This window comes from Cervus canadensis, chromosome 13 (genome assembly GCF_019320065.1).
Source record: "Cervus canadensis isolate Bull #8, Minnesota chromosome 13, ASM1932006v1, whole genome shotgun sequence".
Lineage (NCBI taxonomy): Eukaryota > Metazoa > Chordata > Mammalia > Artiodactyla > Cervidae > Cervus > Cervus canadensis.
The window spans coordinates 24,257,334-24,284,395 of NC_057398.1; the positions used below are offsets into that span (position 1 = coordinate 24,257,334).

Below are 27,062 nucleotides of genomic sequence, written 5' to 3' on the forward strand. Positions count from 1 at the left end.
ATCCTCTAAACAACTTAGGAGTCTATCAGGTACAATGTTCTATTACTCTCCACAAATTACAATGAATTTAGGCAATGCTCTAACTTTATAAAATCTTTACATACTTTTTATTCACTTACTCTACAATTTTTTCTCACTTACTCAACAAATGTTTAAAAAGACCAGAGTAAGAATATTTATGTGGCAGTTGGTATTTGATTGTATGACCTTGAGAAAGCTATTTAACCTCTCTAGCCTCAGTTTCCCTAACTGTATAATGAAGACAATAGCATCTACACCTCATAGGAAGCATCTAGAACAGTGCTCAGCACAGAGAAAGTTCTAAGGAAGGACTAAGTAACTACACAGAACTGGTTCCTAGCACGGTGCTAGATATTGGAGATTCTGGGATAAATGACACAGTACTTGCCTACAAGTACTTGCTTTTGAACTGTGGTGTTGGAGAAGACTCTTGAGAGTCCCTTGGACTGCAAGGAGATCCAACCAGTCCATCCTAAGGGAGATCAGTCCTGGGTGTTCATTGAAAGGACTAATGCTGAAGCTGAAACTCCAATACTTTGGCCACCTGATGCAAAGAGCTGACTCACTGGAAAAGACCCTGATGCTGGGAAAGATTGAGGGCAGGAGGAGAAGGGGACGATAGAGGATGAGATAGCTGGATGGCATCACCGACTCAATGGACATGGGTGTGGGTAGACTCTGGCAGTTGGTGATGGACAGGGAGGCCTGGCATGCTGCGGTTCATGGGGTTGCAAAGAGTCAGACACGACTGAAAGACTGAACTGAACTGAACTTGCCTACAAAGCAGTCAAGACCAAATGGTATATACAATTATCTACACATAAGGAATCCTTGTATGTCAAGGCTGTATATTGTCACCCTGCTTATTTAACTTCTATGCAGAGTACATCATGAGAAACGCGGGCTAGATGAAGCACAAGCTGGAATCAAGATTTCCGGGAGAAATATCAATAACCTCAAATATGCAGATGACACCACCCTTATGGCAGAAAGTGAAGAACTAAAGAGCCTCTTGATGAAAGTGAAAGAGGAGAGTGAAAAAGTTGGCTTAAAGTTCAACATTCAGAAAACTAAGATCATGGCATCGAGTCCCATCACTTCATGGCAAATAGATGGGGAAACAGTGGCTTACTTCATTTTTCTGGGCTCCAAAATCACTGCAGCTGGCAATTGCAGCCATGAAATTAAAAGACGCTTACTCCTTGGAAAGAAAGTTATGACCAACCTAGATAGCATATTCAAAAGCAGAGACATTACTTTGCCAACAAAGGTCCGTCTAGTCAAGGCTATGGTTTTTCCAGTAGTCATGTATGGATGTGAGAGTTGGACTATAAAGAAAGCTGAGCACCAAAGAATTGATGCTTTTGAACTGAAATGTAGGAGAAGACTCTTGAGAGTCCCTTGGATTGCAAGGAGATCCAACCAGTCCATCTTAAAGGAGATCAGTCCTGGGTGTTCATTGGAAGGACTGATGTTGAAGTTGAAACTCCAACACTTTGGCCACCTGATGCAAAGGGCTGACTCATTTGAAAAGATGCTGACAATAGCATCTACACCTCATAGGAAGCATCTAGAACAGTGCTCAGCACAGAGAAAGTTCTAAGGAAGAACTAAGTAACTACACAGAACTGGTTTTCCTGATGCTCAGAAAGATTGAGGGCAGGAAGAGAAGGAACGAGAGGATGAGATGGTTGGATGGCATCACCAATGGACATGAGTTTGGGTGGACTCTGGGAGTTGGTGATGGACAGGGAGACCTGGCATGCTGCGGTTCATGGGGTCGCAAAGAGTCGGACACGACTGAGCGACTGAACTGAACTGAAGGAATCCTTGAACTTGAATTCACAGATAAATAAATTTTTCATAATAAAAATTAACATTTTAAAAAACCAAAATATTGCAAATTAGCATCCGGAATGGGTGATGGGTGCATTGGGGTTCAATGTATTATTCTTTTACTTTTGTGTATGTTGTAAATTTCACATAATGAGAAGTTGTTTTTAAAAATGATAAATCACTTTCCATCTCAGAAGGTAAGCCAAAATTATGTGACTTGAAGTATTTACTTTAACACAGATGTCTTTATACTACAAATGAACTCTGTCGACAACAGTGCTTAAAATTGAGGTTAAGAATTCCCTTGACAAGACTGCCACCTACTGGATCACCTTGAATTCCACTATTCACATTTTGTGATTTAAACACAAATATAATCCAATAAAAAGCAAGGGTTTCTTTTAAAAAAAAGGGGGGGGGGGATTCAAGTATTTAAAAAACACTCCACGTCACAGGAAATTCTGTCTGCTGTGTTGAACAAAGTATTGTTTGGGCAAGTCCCATTAGCCAGAAGCAATCTCAGTCAAGTTTAGTTTGGATGTTTAGAGGTCATCTGACAGAATGTGTGAAAAAAGAAGCAAAAAAACCAACAAATTTGGTAATTATTGCTGAGTGTATGAACACATGGTTGTTAGATATTATCATTTACATTAATTATGTTAAAATAAAAGCAATATATTAAGTAGTTATACATGGAATGAATTTTTTTAACTATTCTACTGTTATACAATGGGTACATCTGGTTTAGATAAAATTTCTAATGAGAGCAATATATATGATTCAAAAAGTGCTTCATCTCAAACAACTTAGGTAGAAGTTGAGATACTATGCTCTGGAAAAATGCCTTAAAGTTACTCAAAAAGTAGCTAAGTAATGATGAAGGCATTAATGTCAAAGATTATTGAGGAGAGCCTGAATTAAGCTGTCTTATGAATATGAGAATATGGGCAAAGGCAACATTTCTAAGTAATTATTATATACAATATATTTTAAATGTATGTATAAATGTTTAAGTTAACAATGAAAACAGAAATAGGCATTCAACTATTTTACCTATATTCAAGATTTCTGTATTCAAGTTAATCCATCTTGGAGCTTCTCATTTGTAAAAGGAAGGACTGCTATATATACAAGCATAGTACAGGCCTCTACAGTACAGGCATAACATATTTAATCATAAAACCTCAATATCTGTAACTACTATTTGTTTAAAGTCATATTATTCAACACCTAACACTTCTTTGCCTGTGTTATTCATATACTACAAACTGGTTAATGCCCTTTGTTATACCAAAGAGAAATGCCTTTTATTACACCAGAAGGGAAGTGCTCAGGGCATTTTTCAAGGACAAAGGGTTTGACTTGGCTCCTGGCAAATTCTGGGACAAGTTGAGCACCTAGATAATTAAACACTACAGTGAATCATGAACTATTTCAGGGGAGAGGGAATTCAAGAGTCAATATCAAAAACAAACAGTAATAAATGGAAAAAACGGGAGAGGTCTGGCTTACAGGAGAAATGTCAAGGGCTGCCTAGAGAAAATGCAGAAGATGGAAAATTACCACTTTACATTCATCATGATAAAGATTGGATCAGACAAGAATTATGAATGAAAGGTAAACCAAAGAGAAAATTTTGATTTGATGAGAAGCAAAACCAAAGAGGAAATTTTGATGAGAAGCAAGATATTCTCCTGGGTCTCCCAACAAACTGCTTACTAGATACAAAGGGGTGGGGGGGGAATAGAAAAAAGGAATTACAGTGAAGAAATCAGACATCTTGGCTGGAAATCAAAAATTAACATCACCAGAAAGGGACAGATGCTTGTCAAGAGCCTCCAAATGTGATACACTGTGAAGGAGAGAAATCATCTATGCAGCAATAAATTATCTGCATCTAATCATGAGGAAATATTAGATAAATCCAAATTGAGCAAAGTCATATTAAAAAGAGGGAAAAGAGACGTATTCTTCAATAATGTCCACGTTTTAAGACAAAGACTCTGGAAACCTTTCAAAATTAAAGAAACCTAAAGACGTATGGCAGCTAAACGCAGTATCTGACCCTAATGTGAATCCCAAACTGGATGGGGGGAAAGGACATTATTGGGTTCACTGGCAAAATTAGAGACAAATAGTAGATTAGATAAAAAGTATTCTATGGAAAATAAGTTTACTAAAGATGATACATGTGTGTGTGTGTGTGTGTCTAGGGAAGGAAAGATTGAGACATAGACTGAGAAAATGTTTGGAAAGCAAATGGGATAAAATATTATTAGTAGGTGATTCTGAATATACATGTATTCTCTGTACTAGTTTTATTATTTTAACTCTTCTGTATGTTTGAAGTTTCTTCCAAATAAAAAGTTTAAAACATTGCTATATCTACTAACAAAAATTAAACATAGAAATAAAAGTATAAATGCATGCACACCCATGTGTATGTATGTATGCGTGTGTTTATATATTTAAAAGACAAATCTCTTAAAGATTCTAAAATCTCAGTAAATAAATGGACTTTTTAATAAACAAAAATGATTGAGAAGGGAAGGTGTCTGTCCCATACGTAAATAAGGAAGAGCAAGAAAAAGCCCAATTGGATTGAAACAGTTACTACTGAAAAAATAAAGCCATTTCATGTTTATTTACCCCCATCAATTGAGACTTTCAATGAACCAGTTACATCTAACTTATTTAAGTGGGGAAAACATTATTATTCTCATTCTCATTCTCATTTTTAAATGGAGAAACTGAAACATGGTGAAAAGCCACAGTAAGTAATGCGGCAGAGATTCAATAGTATGTCTCTTGAGACAGCAAGGATGTCAATACAAGTTTTTGACAGTATGCAGGAGCAAGCTGCTTACCTTTCAATAGCTAATTCTTTGTTAGAAAGTTGCTGCACTGTAATCACAACCTTCTTCTCTATTCCTTGTTTTAATTTGAAATAAAATTTATCTCGATCCTTAGGCACAGGACTGAAAAATGCAAAAAAGAACAGAAATGGTCAATAATTAAAAACAATAAAAAGGTCATCTGTTTCAAGGTTAGAATGAAACAAGAGTATTTAACAACCTTATTAAGATATATCAAACTTTCACCTTGACACAAAGTAAATCCAAACTTCGGCTGTATCAGTTTCGGGTGTTCAGCAAGTGAATCAGTCATACATATACATATACCCACTCTTCTTTGGATTCTTTTCCCATATAGGTAGGTCATTACAGAGTACTGAGTAGAGTGCCCTGTGCTTGCTATAGAGTAGGGTCTAATTGGTTGTCTTTTTAACATACAGCAGTGTGCATATGCCAACACCAATTCTCCCAACTGATTTATCTCCCCCCACTTTCCCCCTTGTAATCGTAAGTTTGTTTTAAATCAAAACTTTTTAAATTACATCATTTCAAATTTTAGTTTTTAAATTTTAACAAATTTGGAAACGTGGTTTATTTAAGACTGTTATATTTCTGGTTTAGCTGGTTATATGATTATGAATGCTTTTAACACAGTTAAACCCAAGGCAAAACAAGTGAGGAAAAAAAGCTTACTTTTAAACATCCAGAATTAGAGATGACTTTGACAAATCCAAGAAAATACAAATAAAAGGTGAACAGAGAGGAATAGATCAGGGTAAGTTAAATTCTAGCCTAGGGCAGACTGACAATTCTTAAGAATAGTCTATTAAAACAGTAAGTGTTTAAAATATAAGCTGTCTTACCTGAAAAGGAAAAATACTTTCAGTAACTTATTTGACCTAAGTCTCAGTTTCTATAACTTAAAAAAAGTGATAAAATACCTACCTAATAATTATTGTCAGAAACAAAGGCAAAGTAAAGGCACATAGGTAAGCAATAAGAGTGTAACTGTTTATTATTTATCTGCCTATTTTTGAACTAAAGAACAACTTTCCAAATATACAACAGAAGGAAATAGCTAATTAAATGATGGTCAAATCATACAAAATACTACTGACAACTATTAAAAACAATTCTAATTAAAAATATTTTAGGGACTTCCCCGGTGGTTCAGTGGTTAAAAACCCACCTTGCAATACAGGGAACACGAGTTTGATCCCTAGTCTGGGAATTAGGACCCCGCATGCCATGGAGCAATTAAAGCTGCATGCCACAACTAGAGAGCAGACATCCAGCAACTACTGAGCCCAGAACACAAGATCCCACATGATGCAACCAAATATGGGAAAATTCTTACATCATGAAGTTAAAAGGAAAAAACTACATATATATACGTATATATAACTGTATAAAATACACTCTGGAGATGGAGGGGGAGGGATAGTAGGGATTGACATGTACATACTGCTATGTTTAAAATAACCAACAAGGACCTACTGTATAGCACAAGGAACACTGCTCATTATTCTGCAAAAATCTAAATGGAAAAAGAATTTGAAAAAGAATAGAAACTTGCATACAGGTAACTGAATCACTGAGCTATACACCTGAAACTTTTACAGCATTGTTAATCAACTGTACTCCAATATAAAATAAGAAGTTTAAAAAATACACCCTAGTATCAAATATTTTTGATAAAATAATTTTAAAATTTTGATAATACTAAAAATTATTTTTAATAATTAAAAAGTGATATGGCTGACAAGACCATAAAAATTTATTCTAATTTTACTTTTACTAATTTTTCTATAGTAAGTATATCAGTATTTTAAAATATCAAGGAAATAATTTACATAAACTATCTGAAAAGCCTGACAAACGTGAACCATGCATCCACCAATGAAGTTTTTCTGTATCATCCTAAAGCTTTATAACAACAGTGTACAGTTTCTGCAACCTATATATTAGTCAATGTTATATTTCAGACACAATACTAATTTTTATTTTTTCCAAATAATCTCACCTAAAGTTTCCTTTTCCATCATCTTCTTTTACCTCCAAGGAGACGCTGAAGGTAAACACATCACTGTCGGGGGTAGGAATAACTGAGTCTTTAACATCAGATACTTGTCTAGAAGAACGTTTGAAAGCTGTACAGAAACTATATAAAATTCTGCTTACCTAAAAGAATAAAAGTGGAAATAATATTAGACAAAGATTTTAACTGCATTTTGATCACCTCTAATTCTTGAATCTGTAATTTCCCAAGGTCACAATGTTCTTAATAGACAAAGTAGATACAGGGTAAGCATATATATATATATAGAGAGAGAGAGAGTTTGTAACATATAGTGTATACACACACACAGTTGATCCTTGAACCACAAGGGTTTAAAGTGCCTAGGTCTACTTAAAATACTCAGTACAGTACTACTAAATACTACAGTACTACATGACCCACAGCTGGTTGCATCAGCAGATGTGGAACAGTGGATAAGGAGGAACCACTAAAATGGAGGGCCAACTATAAACTACACATGAACTTGTGACTGGGCAGAAGGTCAGTGCCCCTAACACACTCCACCTCCCCAGCACACTGTTCAAGGGTCAACTGCAGTTTGTTTCTTTTAATCTGGCATTTAATAAACAGCATAATAAAGATGTTTAAAGTCACAAAAGAAGTTGCTTGTACTTATAGATGTTTCTAGGACTCATAAGATACTATATTGCAAAGAATGAATCCAAAGACAATTACTAGAACGATGCTGGCATCTAAATCTTCCCAGCGAACACACACAAATGAGGTTTTAGCCCAAGTTGTCAAATTTCTCTTTTCACTTCCCTCAGCTTCAGAGGGCTAGATCCTGAGCCATACAATAAACTCTGTTCTTTGCAAAATGAAACAAAACATGGCAACATGATTTAAAGAGCTTCCAGTGTTGATCCCCAATGCTGTTGCTATATAAATGTGTAGCAGAATGAATGAATCTGAAACGTTTTTATTTATTAGTATTAGGCCACCCTGGTGATTACCTGATATATACATATGCATATATATATTATAAATGACCTACTCTCCTCCCCTAATATGGAGGAGCACTCTAAATCTAACAATCTTCCAGAGGCTATTATCTTCCTTGGTTCCAAAAGAAGTACCATATCATCTCAAATTTGCATTCTTGAAGCACAAAAGACCTTTCACATCTCTCAGGTCACCCAAGCATTGAACAAATAAAAACAAGATGAAATAGGAATGATTTAAACAAAAGTCATATTTTCAAAATCTCACACTGGAAGGTACTACTAGTAAACAGACTTCTCTGAATATTAACAAATCCTTCACTTTAGATAAAGTGTATTCAAATTATTCTTGGTATTAGTCTAAGATTATAATATTTTATAATTCACTCAAAGTAAGAGCACTCCCATTAACAGAACTTCTTAAAATATGGAGGTCTTTCCTCAATTTTCTATTTTTGCTACATTCACATATCCTACCTTTTGTCATACACACACTCCATCACAAACTTCAAAAACTTCCTGTAGCCAAACTTACACCTAAGTACTGAATTTGGCCTTTCCAGGGCCAAATCAATAGTTATCTAAATTAACTGACTTATACATTTTAACTGTATAACAATGCTGCCTGTCATCCCAAAGTTCAGCTTCAGCAACAGCATCATATTTGTATCACACTGCTTGTAAAATGTTAATGCTATTATAATTTGATATACAAAGTAAAAATAAATCAACAAAGGATTGATATTAATAAAAATTTTATACTTCAAATCTTATACAATTAAGCCAATGATAAATCCACTCATTCATGCAACAAATATTCTTTTAGTTCTTCTGTGTATTAAGTATTTGTTTTAGGGGCAAGGGATAGAACAATGAACATGGAGTTTAAGTTTCAGCACGAGTTAAGTTGAATGTGCTTGGGGTGAGTAGCAAGGAATCACTAGGTAACACCAAAGCAGATATGTTCAGTCTCAACTGGATCCTTAATTCACTTAGCACAATAATTTAAGTGCTAAGGACAACAGAATCAAAGAACATGCTGGAAATAGTCACTGAAGAGTATGCCTACAAGGTAAAGTGTAAAAAGGGACTTAAAACTTTTTGAGTTGAGTACTCCCCACTTCCTAACTTCAAATACAATGTGAAGTCTATTATTTACTTTATATATTTTTAAGAAAACAAAGAAAATTTTAAGCATATTTTTAAGAAAACATTATATGTGAAAACAGAATACCTATAATTTATGATGCATTAGTAGAGTTAAACCCTAACCCTATTTATTATTCTCTCCTATAGTCATTTCATTTTCTTTGTATCAGAGCTATCAGCAAGCCTGCCATTTGAGTCCACGCCAAAAATAAGTCAAAGAACTTGGCAAATTCTAAAGCATGGGCAAGGGTCAGGAATTTCTTTTTCAAAAAGCTAAGTATATGGGGATGAGCCAGAGTAGCAGAGAATGATGGGAGTAGAGGGAGTGGAATAAGACTACAACTTCCTGTTTTTGGAGGAAAGACTGAACAGTACATTAACAACAATTTAATCCACTCCTGCATTTAATCCTGACTATGTCTTAGAAGTTGCTATTCCCAACAAGGTTAAAATCATTTGTGACTTCTAGAGTCTGTGAATAAGCTGGAATGATGATCCAAGAATGGGTAAGGCAGAGTGGCTTAAAAGACAATGATTATCAGTAATAGTTTTGGAACAAATTGGGTAACTGATTTCATCATGAAAAGAAAATTTAAGACATAATACCATGGAAAATATTCTATACACATCACACCATTAAATACACACACACACACACAAAATCTAGAACCAGCATTTTCTTTGCAGATGTCAAAAGGTTTATTAACAAATAATACAGTACAATTTTTCCCCAGGAGGCAGTACCTGTAGAAAGCACTAGTTAAACACAAAACTATCTCTTGGGGTGGTGGCTGTTGTTTTTGAAGAGTTGGGGAAAAGGGCACAGGTAGAGGCGTGGAAAGGAGATACACCAAAATCTTAATTCTGGTGGAATGCTGAGTAACCTTTCTTTGGTATTTCAGTAGCTTCCAAATTTTCAAATATGTAGAACATGTTAACAGTCCAAGAAATACTATTAAACAAAATATTTACTTAAATAACATAGCTAATTCTTCTAAAATAAAGCCTTTTCACTAATAATGGTGAAAGAGAATCACCTCTTTTAAAAACAAGTATCAAGAAAATGTTCACCCAAAAAATAAATGTAGAAAAGTCATCCCATAAAAGAATACCCAGAAAGGTATGTGTTAAAATTTTTAAAAACTTGCTCAAATATACTACTGAAAGGAACAACAAAAAAAAAAGGCATTATCAAACAAGAAGTTTTTTAATAATAAAAATCAACTTACTTGAGAAAACCACTAACAATATAACTTGCCAACTAATTTCCAAAATAAGGCATTTTGCTAAAATACCATCTCAATAAATATATGTTTAGAAACAGCATTTTCCCAAAGAATTATGTCTTCTTTTATGTAGTGGTGTATCAGCAATCCCAAGAAAAACCAGAGCATTAAGAATAAAGATCATCTTAATGATATTCTTGGTATTTATCATAAAATACAGCCGAATGCCTTTAACAGATGATAACAACCTGCTTCTAAAAAACAACACTAAGAACTGCTAGTAAGTATAACATACAAACAGAAAAATCTGTTTTGAAGGAAACAGTTATACTGACTAATAGAAATACATTCTTAAAAGAGTCAACTAAGACTTTTAAATGTATCTTTAAACAGCTTTGTATAATATACCCACAAAGATTCAACAAGAATAAGTGCCTCTATGGCTCTTTTCACTATGCTTTCTGATACTATGCTTTGTTTGCAATTCTTCACCAGAATGTTCCCTGTACAAACATCATCAGCATTAAGATACTTCTGGCTGGATTCCCCAACTCTTTTGCCATAGACAATTAACATCTACTCCAGCAGAGTACCTCAGAAGAATATCCAGGGTAACAGATCAAATATGTCCTAACCCTTCTGTGGGAACCCCTAATCCTCACGTCACAGGTCCAACAAAGCCATCACCCACACTGAGCCTCCCCTCTACCACGGCTGGTATTTGCTGCTTGTGGAATTTTATGGTGAAATAAGAGCATATCACAGTGACAAATGGTAGTGGCAGCCATGCTGCAACTTTCTGTTTAGAAGTTGTCTTCTTGCTTTTAACTGACAAACTTCTTCAAATCTCATCCAGGGACTCTGCAAACAATGGAAAACAAATTAGCGACATTGTGCACCGTACATATTTAAGCAGTAAGAACATCTGTCGTCTGTTCCAGAGCTATCTTTGCCAAATGTCTGTGCCCATTAAGAGGGGCCCATATACTAAGAACTAATGTTGTCCCTTCACCATAGAACAAGAAACTTCTGGGAACCAGATAACCAGACAACCAGTAAATGCAACAAAAGGCAAGTCATTATTTTTTGAGAGGAGAGAGGAAGATATCAGACACCTTCTATAAAAGGCATGAGTAAAACCTAAAGGTTGCTGGAATGACCAAGATATCCATTTATAAAGCATAACTAAAAGGTAAAAATCTACATTTACTTTTTATAATAAAGTAACAGGAAATTTGTTACTGAAAAATACATGGGTCTTCAGAATCATATACTTCCTCTGAAAACCAGCTTTATTATCTATTCTCTTGGACCTGGGATACGGAAATGGTAACCAATTTATCACCCAAACCAGAACACTTTTGAGAATAAAATGGAGGCTTTAATAATACACTTAGACAACAGGCATAATCTATGACTGCTCCAGGCAAAAGAGAAGCATAAGATCGCTAGCCTAAACAAATACTATCTCTGTTATGGAGATGTTATGAGTATCAAGTAAGTATTTAACACAGTGCCTGGCATAAGCCCTATGTCTATACTGGGTTATTTGTATTTAGAAATGACTGCTTATAATAAAGTGGAATGACAACTGTCAAGTATTTTTCCTCCAAACAATTTTACCACCAATGTCCCAGAATGTAACTCTTTGAAAAATTTACTCAAAAAAAACTAAATACATGAACATCACTTTCTCACAACCTACATGTACCAAATACCCTCTCTAGAAATATACTATTTAATACTATACCCAAAATAGGCCAAGAAAACCCCCCCTCATTTTATCCACTGCTTACCCACTGTTAAAGCTCTCAAAATGACAAATACCCCCCCTCATAAACAAGTGGATGCTATAATCCAAAAAGAGAGTTTCATACCATCAGTTATGAAAAATGCTTGCAACCAGGTGCCTTTCAATTTCCTTCCATAGCAGTGTTTCTGCCTCTCCAAGAAGCAGGCTCTCCAGTTCTTCAAAGTTCATTTTTTTACTGTTGAGTGCCAATTATCCAGAATCCACACAGGCATGTTAAATGATGGCTGCCAACATGAAATGCCAGGATTCTACCATCTGCTTCCCCACCTCTGTAGTGGAGTTGTAAGGATCAGAAACAGACCCCCTAATTCACAAACACACACACATTCTTTCAACATAGTTATATTCACTGTCTCCTATGTACCAGACACACTTGTACTCATTCACTCTATCTATCACACACTTGGTCAAGCAGTCAGTACACACATATATGTATACATACTGGGATATGTATTGATATATGTATGTGTATATATCTATATATATGCATATATATAGATATATACACACATGCAACATACACATATGGATAAAACAGAACTATTTTAGATAGATTCAGAACTACCTAAAACAAACAAACAAACAAAACAAATTTGAACTCCTTACATGGGCACAGTTCTGACAGAGAACTTCTATGTCTGTACATGTTTGTTTTAATGTAAATAAAATCGATCACCTGCGCATAACAACTGACATACTGCTCATGCTTAGTATCAGACACACAGAAATATACATTTCTATGAATTCCCATGTTGTGGCCAGAAACAAACTCTCAGAACTCCTGTCAATACAACGGTTTATTTATGTTTCACAGTAAAGAGAAAACAGAGTAACTGCTGCTTTTAGCATTTTCTGCTGACAATTTATATTTCCAAAAGCAAACACACCTGAGATTTGCCCACCCAAACCCACTTATTAATGCCTCTGAAGTGGCTGTATAATTACCAAAGTTCTAAAAGTGCAACTTATTTTTAATTTGAGAAGAATTCAATGGATACCAAAAAGAAAGCAATTTCCCCAACAGCCATTTGACTCTGAGTCTAAAAATAAACATTTAATCATTAGTGTGAGGAACTCACTGGCATCTTCAAAGTACTATAAGTGGACAATTCTGCTGAATTGGAGCATTTGCATTTACAATTAAAACCAGTTTTATAGAACAAAAGCCAGCCTCTGAACAAATGCACATAATAAATGATCACAAGTGACAACCGCAGAGATCTATAACACAATCTCAGTGCAATCTCTAAGTGGAAGGCTCAGTAGAGAAACAGGTATTATTATAGACATTTTTTAAAGTCACAGAGAACAACCAGCTTGGGCGAAACAATAAAAGAGGGGCAAAAATACTCTTCATTTCTAAGCGTGAGCAATCATCACCATGGTGGGACGGGAGGACAGCTCATCAAGTGGGATTTTTCTCTTACACATGTTAAACTGAGAGCACCACTTCAGAGTACAGAGTAACCAGATTTAAATTTCCATATTTCATTCTATGCCATCACAAATATTAACTTTCTATTTAGAAAGATACTCCAAACTTATTATGTAATATGGTATATGGTCATACATACTGAATTATTTGACAGTGAAATCAAATAGTTGATTTGATTTCAACTATAGTTGAAATATTGAGTCATCTCAATAGCAAATTGCTACAAAATATTATACTTACTGCTTCTTTAATTTCACAGGAGAAGACATGTATCTGGAATTCTTCGGAACCATGGGAACTCTCTGTAAATGCAAAGCAATTGCTCTCTGCTGTCCCATCATGGCCACGTGCACAGAACAATACCTTATAAATTGGAAAAGATGCTATCTCCATATTGTTGGATTGGTCTATGATTCTGCAAAACAGTTATGAGAAATGAGATTAAATATTAACTATCAAAGAACAAAGGCAGTTTTACTAGGCCAGTAACATACATTTTCTTAAAATCACAAAACTAAACTGGTACTAATAATCATCCAAGAAAACAAATTATCTTCATATTTTTATTATACACACACACACAAATTCTTTACTTTCTTTTCACAATTACTTCACTTTTGTGTCCTATGATCCAATTCACTTCATCTCAAAGCCAAGGATACACTGCCTGGTAAAATCAACGTCGCCCATCCCTAAATACTAGACTTGTTCTGTTATGGTAAAAGAAACACCCAGAAAAAACAGAACAAACCATCCCTGGAGAGCTCATTTCTATTTAAAGCAACACCTGTAAGTTTATCTAAGTCCCAGGTCATTCACTGTTCAACAAAGACCTCTCTTACCATAAAAAAGGTCAGAGCGGTTCCAAAGATGAACTTAATGAAATGTAAGAAGTAAAAGGAGTTTGTGGAATTTTTCAAATATTTCTCTGACTTTCCCTGTATAAATCCTAAGATTATGGATTGATCCAAAACCTCAAGACTACTTGAGGATATCAAGTGGTGAAACTAAGGGGTACCCATTAGGAATAGAGAGGCAAATCAAAACACTAAGTCTTTGTTAAGGCATGTTTGGCACTGTGATATTTAACAGATAACAGTGAAAGGTATTTTGACACTTATAAACGATACTGTACAAACAGTCCATCTACAAAACCCTTTCCTGAAAAATCAAAGCATTTTTACCAAAATCTTGTAAATTTGTATTGCTACTATTTTGGTACTTAGTGCTTTTCCCACATTTTAAACGTCAGAGAATGAGGCAAATCAGAAAGATTTTGAAAAAGATTTATATCAGCCTTCAGAGAATAGTACAGGCCAACACTTTGGCCACCTGATGCAAAGAACTGACTCATCTGAAGAGACCCTGATGCCGGGAATGATTGAAGGCGGGAGGAGAAGGGGACGACCGAGGATGAGATGGTTGGATGGCATCACTGACGCAATGGACAGGAGTCTGAGTAACCTCCAGGAGTTCGTGATGGACAGGGAAGCCTGGCATACTGCAGTCCATGGGGTCACAAAGAGTCAGACACAACTGAGTGACTGAACTGAACTGAAGACACATTTGACCTAATCTCCTAGACTTGGTTCACTTATGGGTTCATTCAGCAAATATTTACTAAAAACCTGCTATGGACCAAAACTGCTCCAGACAATGAAGCTGCAGCAGGAAGAAATACCAATAACCTGCTTCCACAGAACTTACATTCTAGCGAGGAAGAGAAACAATAAACAAACAAACAAAGATGTAATATCAAGGCAAAGAAAGGTTCTTTGAAGGAAAAAAGGCCCAGTGAAAGCAAAGAAGGATGGTTAAGATATGATCAAAGGAGGTTTATTTTGATAGTTTGACAGTTTCTTACAAAACTAAGCATACTGTATGATCTATCAATTACATTCCTTGGTATTATTCAAATGAGTTAAAACCCTGCACAAAGATGTTTACAGAAGCTTTATCCATAATCACCAAAACTTGGATGCCATCGCAACGTCCTTCCATAGGCCAGTGGATAAATAAATTGTGGTACACCCAGATGATAGCACATTATTCAGCACTAAAAAGAAATGAGCTACCAAGCCACAAAAATTCATGTAAGAAAGTTAAATGTCTACTATTAAGTAAAAGAGGCCAACCTGAAAAGGCTATTTATTACATGATTTCAACTATATAATTTACTGGAAAATGCAAAAGCTATGGTGACAGTAAAAAGATTAGCAGTTGCCAGGGGCTACAGGAAGGGACAGATGAACTGGCAGAAGGCAGGATTTTCAGGACAGTGAACGTACTCTACATGACACTCTAACGCTGGATACATATCATTATTTATTTGTCCAAACTCACAGCATGTACACCACCAAGAGGGAACCCTAATGTAAACTATGGACTTTCTAAAATATGTCGGTGTAGTTTCATCAGCTGTAACAGATGTACCACATGGAAGATGGTGAGGGAAGTGTGTGTTTGGGAAAGGTGGGGGTGCCTATCCGGGATATGGGCAATCTCTGTACCTTCTGCTCAATTTTGCTGTGAACCTAAAATCACTCTCAAAAGTAAACCCTATTAAGAAAAACAGGGAGAAAAAAAAAAGACTTCTTTCAATAAAAGGTTTCTTGAGGTGAAACTGGAGAGAAGCGAAAGAGTCACTGGAAAACCAAGGAAAGCCTGTTTGGGCAAAGTAGAGACCACACAAAAGCCCCACGGGAGGACTCCTGACTGATAGGTCCTGAGGCAGGATTCATGATTACCTGTGAGAAAGGACAAAGAGGCTACTGTGAGAGGAACAGAGCGAATGAATGAAGCACATGTCGTGACAGACGTGAGAGAACAGAGAGGGCAGGGGAGATGATCGGGCCAAAGCAGATCACGAGGGCCAGACATGGTAAGAAAGAACTTCAAAAATAATCACAAGTGTGACTGGAGGCCACTGACAGGCTGAATGTAGGAAAGTAACAGTATCTGATTTACATTTAAAGAAATCCAAGGTTCAACATATAGCTGATTCACTTCGCTGTTCAGCAGAAAACAAACACAACACTGCAAAGCAATTATACTCCAGTAAAAATAATAAATAAAGTGTTAGTTGTTGAGTCGTGTCCACGTCTTCTGCAAGCCCAAGGACTGGAGCCTGTCAGGCTCCTCTGTCCGTGGAACTCTCTAGGCAATAATACTGGAGTGGGCAGCCATTCCTTTCTCCAGGGGATATCTTTCCAACCCAGTGATCAAACGTGGGTCTCCTGCATTGCAGGCAGATTCTTTACTGTCTGAGCCACCAGGGAAACCCAAATAAAATAAATGGGTTGTATTTACATATCCACAGAGCACAACACACCACATATGGTGGCCGTAATTCTCTCCAACTAATAATGTGATGAATTCATTCCAGATACTATGCAAAACAAATAAATACAGCCAGGCCAAAAAAAGAAATTCAAGATTCAGATGACATTACAAATTACTCCCAGCAAAGCATATGAGAAAAAGCTATTTTGCTTCTTTCCAGTCTGATGTGAAGAGCTTAAAATCTAGGGAACAATCATTTTCTGAATCACTGTTAAATGACAAAGGTGAAACACAAATCATAGGTATTTTTAGTTATAGGATATAATTATATAGTTACATAGTTATGTATAGGAATACTATACATTTATAGTATTCCAAGCAAATTTTACAAATGCCCCAAGCAAATAAGGAATACAGTCTAAACCGAAACATGTTCGCCTTGCACAGCTACAGAGTAAAAGTGAATCCAAAGTCAGTCCAAGGTCTCATTCATGATAAAATATTATCACCACTATCCAAAAATAACTTCATACACGTCTAAGGACGGTAAAAAAAGATTAGAGCTTACCTCACAGAACCTTCTGGAACATTTGGCACATACAGAGTAACAGGAAAGGGGTGCTGACTGGAAGATTTCATAGTTGCCATTGCCCGTAAAGCTTCCACTTCATTACGTGGGGAAGAAACCTTCATATATCCTAAATAGGTCAGTTTGTTAAATAAAACACTATCCTCTTCAGGTATTTCACTTGGAGAAGATGGTCTGGGTGTAGAAATTTCTGAGGAAAGAAGAAAAAAGAAACACTCAAAAGTTAACGTAAAATTTCCCAGTATAATTTCATCTATTGCCCAAAAACGAATGAAAACATTGCAAATAAAATTAATCTCCAAAATTTACAAGCAGTTCGTGTAGCTCAATACAAGAAAAACAACCAACCCAATCAAAAAGTGGGCAAAAGACCTAAACAGACATTTCTCCAAAGACGACATACAGATGGCTAATAAACACATGAAAAGATGCTCGACAGAACTCATTATTAGAGAAATGCAAATCAAAACCACAATGAGGTACCATCTCATGCCAGTCAGAATGGCCACCATCAAAAAGTCTGCAAACAATAAATGCTGGAGAGAGTGTGGAGAAAAGGGTGGGAATGGTACAGCCACTATGGAGAACAATGTAGAGATTCCTTAAAGGAAAAAAAACTGGGAATAGAACTGCTATATGACCCAGCAATCCCACTGCTGGGCATACACAGCAAGGAAACCAGAATTGAAAGAGACAGATGTACCCCAATGTTCACTGCAGCACTGTTTACAATAGCTAGGACAAGGAAGTAACACAGATGTCCATCAGCAGACAAATGGATAAGGAAGTTGTGGTACATATACACAATGGGGTATTACTCTGCTATAAAAAAAGAACACATTTGAGCCAGTTCTAATGAGGTGGATGAAACTGGAGCCTATTATACAGAGTGAAATAAGTCAGAAAGAGAAACACAAACACTGTATATTAACACAGATAAATGGAATTTAGAAAGACAGTAATGACCCTACATGCAAGGCAGCAAAAGAGACACAGATGTAAAGAACAGACTTTTGGATTCTGTGGGAGAAGGAGAGGGTGGGATGATTTCAGAGAATAGCATTGAAACATGTACATTACCATACATAAAACAGATGACCAGTGCAAGTTCGATGCATGAAGCAGGGCACTCAAAGCCAGTGCTCTGGGACAACCCAGAGGGATGAGTGGGGAGGGAGACGGAAGGGGTGTTCAGGATGGGGGACACTTGTGCACCAGTGGCTGATTAATGTCAATGTATGGCAAAAAACCATCACAAAATTGTAAAGTAACTGTCCTCCAATTAAAATACACTAACTCAGTTCACTTCAGTTCAGTCACTCAGTCGTGTCCGACTCTTTGTGAACCCGTGAACCGCAGCACGCCAGGCCTCCCTGTCCATCACCAACTCCCGGAGTTTACCCAAACTCATGTTCATTGAGTTGGTGATGCCATTCAATCATCTCGTCCTCTGTTGTCCCCTTCTCCTCCTGCCCTCAATCCTTCCCAGCATCAGGGTCTTTTCCAATGAGTCAGCTCTTCGCATCAGGTGGCCAAAGTACTGGAGTTTCAGCTTCAACATCAGTCCTTCCAATGAACACTCAGGACTGATCTCTATTAGGATGGACACCACAGTTCAAAAGCATCAATTCTTCAGCACTCAGCTTTCTTTATAGTCCAATTCTTACATCCATACATGACTACTGGAAAAACCATAGTCTTGACTAGACGGACCTCTGTTGACAAAGTAATGTCTCTGCTTTTGAATATGCTGTCTAGGTTGGTCATAACTTTCCTTCCAAGGAGTAAGCGCCTTTTAATTTCATGGCTGCAATCACCATCTGCAGTGATTTTGGAGCCCAGAAAAATAAAGTCAGCCACTGTTGCCACTGTTTCCCCATCTATTTCCCATGAAGTGATGGGACCGGATGCCATGATCTTAGTTTTCTGAATGTTGAGCTTTAAGCGAACTTTTTCACTCTCCTCTTTCACTTTCATCAAGAGGCTCTTTAGTTCTTCTTCACTTTCTGCCATAATGGTGGTGTCATCTGCATACCTGAGATTACTGATACTTCTCCTGGCCATCTTGATTCCAGCCTGTGCTTGTTCCAGCCCAGCGTTTCTCATGATGTACTCTGCATAGAAGTTAAATAAGCAGGATGACAATATACAGCCTTGACAGACTCCTTTTCCTATTTGGAACCAGTCTGTTGTTCCATGTCCAGTTGTAACTGTTGCTTCCTGACCTGCATACAGGTTTCTCAAGAGGCAGGTCAGGTGGTCTGGTATTCCCATCTCTTGAAGAATTTTCCACAGTTTAGTGATCCACACAGTCAAAGGCTTTGGCATAGTCAATAAAGCAGAAGTAGATGTTTTTCTGGAACTCTCTTGCTTTTTCAATGATCCAGTGAATGTTTTCAAATTTTAAAAAATTTAGGTCTCTCTGTGTTTTCATTTATTTTAATGTTTATCCTATATCTTATGAGTTCTGGAACTGGCCATTTTGTACTTCAAATGTACAGATCTCTCAAAGTATTATCTTACTTATCCATAACTTCTTTAAAGGAAAAGAAAAAAAGTCCAAACTTTGTATTTTAAAAAGTCAAAAATACAGAGTTCAAATGATATAAAACATTGAGGAGAAAAAGCTATACTAAAAACAGTGTAAACGTGCCAAAAAATAATAAAATAACATTAAATTTATTAAGCAGCCTAATTTCCTAAGCAAAAGTCAACCATGTTAAGATATTCCATCTCACATTAGTACCAACAAAAGTCAAACTCCTTATTTTGTTCCATCCTGGCTTGCTGGCTTCTACAAACTATGTAAGTATCCCAATGAAAATTTTTTTCCTCAAAGTAATTATTTTGATGATTTATCCTATGAATGCTCCCCCAATTCTTTTTCTAAAAAATCACTTTAATTCTAGCAAAGCATGCACGTAGCAAAGTCCCAACTGCATATATCAGGTAGTATAAAGCTTCCCCTCCACACTATCCCCATCCACACCTAAAATTCCCATTCAGCTAGTCTCCAACTCTTCCTGTTACCCATATCCATGCTGTACAAAATTAAGCATGCCTGTCTCACCCAAACTAGATCCTTGTGGCACGCTCTAACTCTCATTAGCAGGATTATACTTACAGGATATTAATATATAATTCACAAAAGCCATTCTCAACCTCCCCACCCCAGTTTTCAAATATTAGACTAAATCATGCACCCGTCACCACTTTTTTTTCTATTGAAAAACTAAAGTCATTCAAAATGAAGTATTTCATCTACCATGTTCTTCAATCACTGAAGCATGTTTCTCCCTACTTTGAATCCGTTCAGAGTACTGCATTTCAAAAGAGACAAAAAACTACAAATACAATATAAAAAGAAAGAAAGAAAGAACTACAAATACACTTTAAGGCTGAATGTTAATGTTATGTGTGTGTGTGTGCAGAATGAATTTTGTTAACTGAGCAAGTACTTATGCAAAAACAATTACGTGCAAGAGCCACTGGTAAAACTATGCTTCAGTGACTGATGAACATGGTAGATCAAGTAGTTCAAATGGTCTACCTTATGTGTAACTGGAGTCCTACAAAAGAGCGAAGGTGCAGGAAAAGCTTTCTAAAGAAATAAATATTTTATAAAATCTGTGTAATGCACACATTCATGAAACTCTGTAGACTCCAAATACAAAAGCAATACACAAATCGATCCAAAAACGACAGATGGCAAAATTAGTAGACAAGACCTTTTAAAATAACTATTATAAATATGGTAGAGGAATTAAAGAAAAACACCTAAAAAAGAAGGAGAAAAACAGAAGACAGAAAAAAAGCACCGAAAGAAATTCTAGAGCCAAAAAATGCAAGAGCTGAAATGAAGTATTCTCTTGGTGAATATAACAACTAATTCTAATTTTCATAAGAAAATAAGAATGTTAAAGAAGTTCCTTATATTATAAAGAACATAATAAGAATGTTAAAGAAAAACGAAACTAGAGGGAAACTGAAGAGCACCAAAAGTCATAAATATGACTTTTTCCTTACTGTTTAACTTCTTTAAAATACAACAGACTGCTGGTTATATCCATTTGGAAATCTTATAAGTTAGTATGTCTAAAATTGAGTTCATTAGACATCTATTCAACTATTCGTATCTTGAATAACTCTTGAATCCATCCTACTTTTCTTTGGCTCCATACTCATTCCCCAAATTACTACAGCAATAACTTTCAGTTCTTCTTCCCTCCAATTCATTACCTACACTGCAGCCACCAAGATTTCCATAAAGATGAAAGAAAGAGAGAGGAAGGAAGGAAAGGAGGGAGAGGGGAAATAAATTAGATATACCGTGCAAACAGATACACCACATAAACACTAATTCTAAGAAAACCAGAATGGGTATATCAGTACCAGAAAAATCAGACTTCAAAACAATGAACAGTAACAGGAGAAAAACAGACATTTCACAATAACAAAAGGGTCAATTTATAAGAAAAATGTAATTTAAAAAGTGGCTATGACACTCATACCAGAGCTTCAAAACACCTGAAGCAAAAACCAGCAGAACTGAAGACCCTCAAATTGAGCCAGTCAAGCCAAAGTAACAAGTCTATTACAGCTTCTATCTATTAACTAAAAACACTGGGCAGAATATAAAAAGTAACTACCTTAGGACTGTTTTTGTTTTGTTTTGTTTTAAAAGCAAATAACAGTAGACAAATTGGATAGAGAAGTCAAAACCTGAAGGATTACCAGTATAGTACTGAATTTCCTTTTATATTTTTTCATCCTTTATATCTCATATTTGATTTAAGGGCAGCCCAAGTTGCAGAACTGTGCAGTGAGCAAGAAAACTACGAGAGAAATCCAATCTGTCTGGCTAAAAAACAGAAAAAGGAGTTCTTGTAAACCGCAGAGTGTTTGGGGAGTTAAAACATTTCTCTCTCTCTCGTCTCTCCCAGTTCCACCACAAGGCCAGCCCCAATGACACAGCTACAGCACTGTGTGTGTGTGTGTGTGTGTGTGTGTCTGTGTGTGTGTGTGTGTCTGTGTGTGTGTGTCTGTGTGTGTGTGTGTCTGTGTGTTGGGGGAAGAGGGGGCACTTGTGGGGGACTGGAGGAGAAAATGGAGCATCTAGAACTCCAGGGAGAAGAAAAGAAACTACTTTTCAGTAGTTAAAACACCCTTAAAACACCCAAGAAAGGGGCAAGACTCTTGTGGTTCAAAAAGAAAAAGAAGGCCTCTGCTATTTTTTTCTTTCTTTTCTCTCACCACTCTATCCTAAAGTTGACTCTCGTCATACAAGACCACATAACAGCACAAAGTAACAAAAACTCTAAGTAAGAAATCCATCTTTCTACTTAGGGGAAGAAGGAAAATGGGCCCCAAGAAGCCAAAGAGTATGGGGGAAACGGTGAGTTGGTTCTGTGTATGAACTAACATAAGTATTGGGGTTAACCACCATGCTATACCTGTGTGGAACAGACCAAAGAAGCATAGCAAAGGTTTTAGAATTGACTGACTTTGGAACCAGAAAGCAAGGCAGAACTTGCAGTCTGGATGCAACCAACCGAACTGCCTGCTAAAATAAAATCAACATTCTTCAGAGGATTTTACCTGGAAATACAATCTCAAATGTAAGAATCAGAAAGTCTGAAAAAAATAAAAAGAAAGTCTGAAAAAAAATTCAATTCCTTAACAGCAACAACGATAACAAAAATCAAACAAAGGTGACCAACTGTCAAGGGAAAAAAGCCATCAAAAGATACCAATCCCCAAAAGATGCAGTTGCTGTAAGCATCAGAAAAAGACTTTAAAACTGGTATTACAACCATGCTCTGTGGCATAAAGGTGAAAGAATTCAGAATGAATAAAAATATTAAAATCTGCAGCTGAGGAACAGAAAATGTAAAAAGGAACAAGGTAAATTTAAAACCAGAAAGACAGAATACCTAAAATTAAAAATTCACTGGATGGGCTCAAAAGAAAGGAGGTAACTGGACTAACAGTCAGTAAACTGGAGCACAGATCAACAGATCTAAACTAAAGAAAGAAAAAAGATTGGGAAACAATGAAGAGTCTTAGGAATTGTAGGAAAATGTAACAGTTTTGTTGTCTTAGAGGAAAAGACTATGCACAAAAGAAACTTCCAAATTTCATAAAAGATGTAAATTTACAGAATCAAAAATCTCAATAAACATCAATAAAGATAAATTCGAAGAAAATCATACCCATATAATCAAACTGCTGGAAAATGAAAATATTAAAAGTAGACAGAGAAAAACAGCATGTTACAAATAAGGGAACAACAAATGATTCAAATGACTGCAGATTTCTCATCAGAAACTATGAAGAGAAGTCAGCAGAACATCTTTACAGTACTCAAAGAAAACAACTATTCAAACAACACTGACTGCTCCACAGAATTCCAGGGGTTAGGTACGTCAATGGAGATAAAGGCCTTACACCCTGCCCAGGGCCCATTTTAAGCAGATGTGTTATAACTATCGGGCTCAGACTTAAAATTGTGTGTAATTTTATTTTGAGGTTCAAGATTTCCAGAACTATTGATGATGACAAACATTTTGTTTGGTATTCACTTTGTGCCACACATTAATACAAAATATTTTCTATGGATGATATGGATGGTATCATTTAAGTTTCTAAATCCGTATGAAATGGTTTCTATTTTATCTCTATTTTACAGATGAGATAACTTACTGTTAGAGAAGTTGAATAACTTGCCCAAGCCACAGACAGAGCCTGGATTCAAACCCAGGTCTGAGCTCCAAATAATGTCTTAAACTCTAAGTGAAATGAAGTTGCTCTGTCGCATCCGACTCTTTGCGACCCCATGGACTGTAGCCTACCAGGCTCCTCCGTCCATGGGATTTTCCAGGCAAGAGTACTGGAGTGGGTTGCCATTTCCTTCTCCAGAGGAATCTCTAAAAAAGGTCTAAAATAGAACAAATTAAAAACAAAATGAAGTAAATTCTGCTCTTAATTATAGAGAGTATCAGCTCTTCAAGGGAAAGAATTGGTCTATCCTCTTTCTATCCCCAGCACTTGTAACAGTCTCTAAAAGTCTAAACACTCAATAATACACCAAACAAATCAATCAGTAAATAAGTGAAATTTTTTAGAGTTAGTGATCCTTTCAGCAACCAAGTAATGGCAAACACACATCTCTGGACATTATTGGATCCTATTCTATCCACAACTAAATGTATCATAACTGCAGCCTCCACATAGACAAAACTCATGACAAGTCGAAATCCTGGATTAAGGAGACAAACGATAAAATATTTTTTAGCAAGCCAATACTTTTAGATCTAGTAAAATCACACACCACTGCAGTAAGTTCATATCCCTGTAAATTTAAATTCAGTTCTATACAAGTCATTCTTCTTCAATTCTATTATCCCTTCCTCAGCAGAAAGATGCAAAGAGTAACAAAGAGCATGAAAGAGAAGACTCATTATGTAACTAAACAGTATTTTAGTACATTGCCATAAATTAGCAAAACTTCCCTGTACAACTGAGTCCAAGTAGCCAGGATATATGATCATCAAATGACAAAAACCAAAAAGTTAACCAGTGAGTTAAACCAACGATGTTTAAACAAAAGCATTTATCTATTCAATTTCATCACTGGCAAACTACATATCTTTAATATTGACTTCAGCCCATTTTAATATAGATACTTTCCAGGTAGTTCCTTACCATTGAAGTTAGGGGTTATTTTAAATTGACCACAAGAATTCTCTTAACAAAAACTGCAACTATGAAGAGGCAGCTGAAAAGTCTTGTCTTAGTTCTTTCAGGCTACTGTATAACAGAATACCACATGGGTGGCTTACAAACAACAGACATTTCTTTCTCACAGCTCTGCAGGCTGGGAAGTCCATGACTGAGGCTCTGGCAGATGGCTGTCTTGTGAGAGCTCACTTTCTAGACAGCATCTCTTCGCTGTGTCCTCACACTGCAGGAGGCACAGCTAGCTTGTAGCACTTTGGCCTACATCTACACTGAGCCTACATAAACATTCAAAAATGGATCATGCGGCCTTAAATCAACTAGGATGCTATCTCTTCTGCAGAGTAACTTAGTAAGGAATCTGAATATAACCAAGACCAGCATGTATCGATTCATCATTCCCTTGACCACAACAAAATGGTTCAGTTGGTCCAATCAGAGCGATAGTCACAACTTTTTGTTCCATGGTTAAAACACCAGAGCCTTTCTCTCAACCACCAGGTATAAACAAATCATTTAGCCTTACTTATCAATTTCTGCTGCTAATTTCTGTCTCCATGACATGGAGAAGATCAAAGCTGAGTAGTTTACAAAGAAATATTACCAGAGCCTAGATCAAACCACACCTCCAGTGTTTAAACCAGTAGGGGTTGGGTTGGGGTGGATCTGCCTTTTCCTGATGTAAAATCATTTTCACTTATAAGGCTGGTATTCCTACTATAAATCCTACTTATTCATGCATTTATCATTTATTATACTGTAATAAACACTTTTACAGTACTATTACACTGATGGAGTTGATATGCTATTTTACTTAGAATTTTCACAAATTATAATTTAAAATAACTGTATTTAAACTGAGTAAGAAGGCATATCATATGAAAGAATGTGTATATTAATTATTCTTTGATACCCAATAATTTATTCATTTGTTAAGCATTTTTTTTTTAATTTATTTATTTTTTTTCCAGTGGGTTTTGTCATACATTGATATGAATCAGCCATGGATTTACATGTATTCCCAATCCCGATCCCCCCTCCCACCTCCCTCTCCACCCGATTCCTCTGGGTCTTCCCAGTGCACCAGGCCGGAGCACTTGTCTCATGCATCCCACCTGGGCTGGTGATCTGTTTCACCATAGATAGTATACATGCTGTTCTTTTGAAATATCCCACCCTCACCTTCTCCCACAGAGTTCAAAAGTCTGTTCTGTATTTCTGTGTCTCTTTTTCTGTTTTGCATATAGGGTTATCGTTATCACCCTTTCTAAATTCCATATATATGTGTTAGTATGCTGTAATGTTCTTTATCTTTCTGGCTTACTTCACTCTGTATAATGGGCTCCAGCTTCATCCATCTCATTAGGACTGGTTCAAATGAATTCTTTTTAATGGCTGAGTAATATTCCATGGTGTATATGTACCACAGCTTCCTTATCCATTCGTCTGCTGATGGGCATCTAGGTTGCTTCCATGTCCTGGCTATTATAAACAGTGCTGCTATGAACATTGGGGTGCACGTGTCTCTTTCAGATCTGGTTTCCTCAGTGTGTATGCCCAGAAGTGGGATTGCTGGGTTTTATTGAAGATCTACTACACACCAAGTCATTGTTCAGTTGCTAAGCCATGTCCAACTCTGTGACCCCATGGACTGCAGGACACCAGGCTCCCCTGTCCATCACCAACTCCCAGAGTTTACTCAAACTCATGTCCATTGAGTCAGTGATGTCATCCAACCATCTCATCCTCTGCCACCCACTTCTCCTTCTGCCTTCAATCTTTCCCAGCATCAGGGTCTTTTCCAACGACTTGGCTCTTCACATCAGGTGGCCAAAGTATTGGAGCTTCAATTTCAGCATCAGTCTTTACAATGAATGCTCAGGGTTAATGTCCTTTCGGATTGACTGGTTTGATCTCTGCATTCCAAGGGACTCTCAAGAGTCTTCTGCAGCACCCCAATTTGAAGCATCAATTCTTCAGAGCTCAAACTTCTATACAGTCCAACTCTCACATTCCTACATGACTACTAGAAAAACCATAGTTTTGACTATACAGATCTTTGTTGTTAAAGTGACGTCTCTACTTTTTAATATGCTGT

At 36.5% G+C, this 27,062-nt stretch overlaps 1 protein-coding gene across 7 annotated transcripts in view; it reads right to left on the reverse strand.

The window, feature by feature from the left end:
* Positions 1 to 27,062, reverse strand: part of RABGAP1L (RAB GTPase activating protein 1 like) — a 669,536-nt gene that overhangs the window by 567,268 nt on the left and 75,206 nt on the right. For all 7 annotated transcript variants that reach the window (XM_043484703.1, XM_043484704.1, XM_043484705.1 and 4 more), the window contains 4 exons: positions 17,207 to 17,417; positions 13,597 to 13,771; positions 6,736 to 6,893; positions 4,725 to 4,835 (listed from right to left, as the gene is read on the reverse strand). In XM_043484703.1, the coding sequence (XP_043340638.1) occupies positions 4,725 to 4,835; positions 6,736 to 6,893; positions 13,597 to 13,771; positions 17,207 to 17,417 (655 nt within the window). The remainder of the gene's footprint in view (positions 1 to 4,724; positions 4,836 to 6,735; positions 6,894 to 13,596; positions 13,772 to 17,206; positions 17,418 to 27,062) is intronic.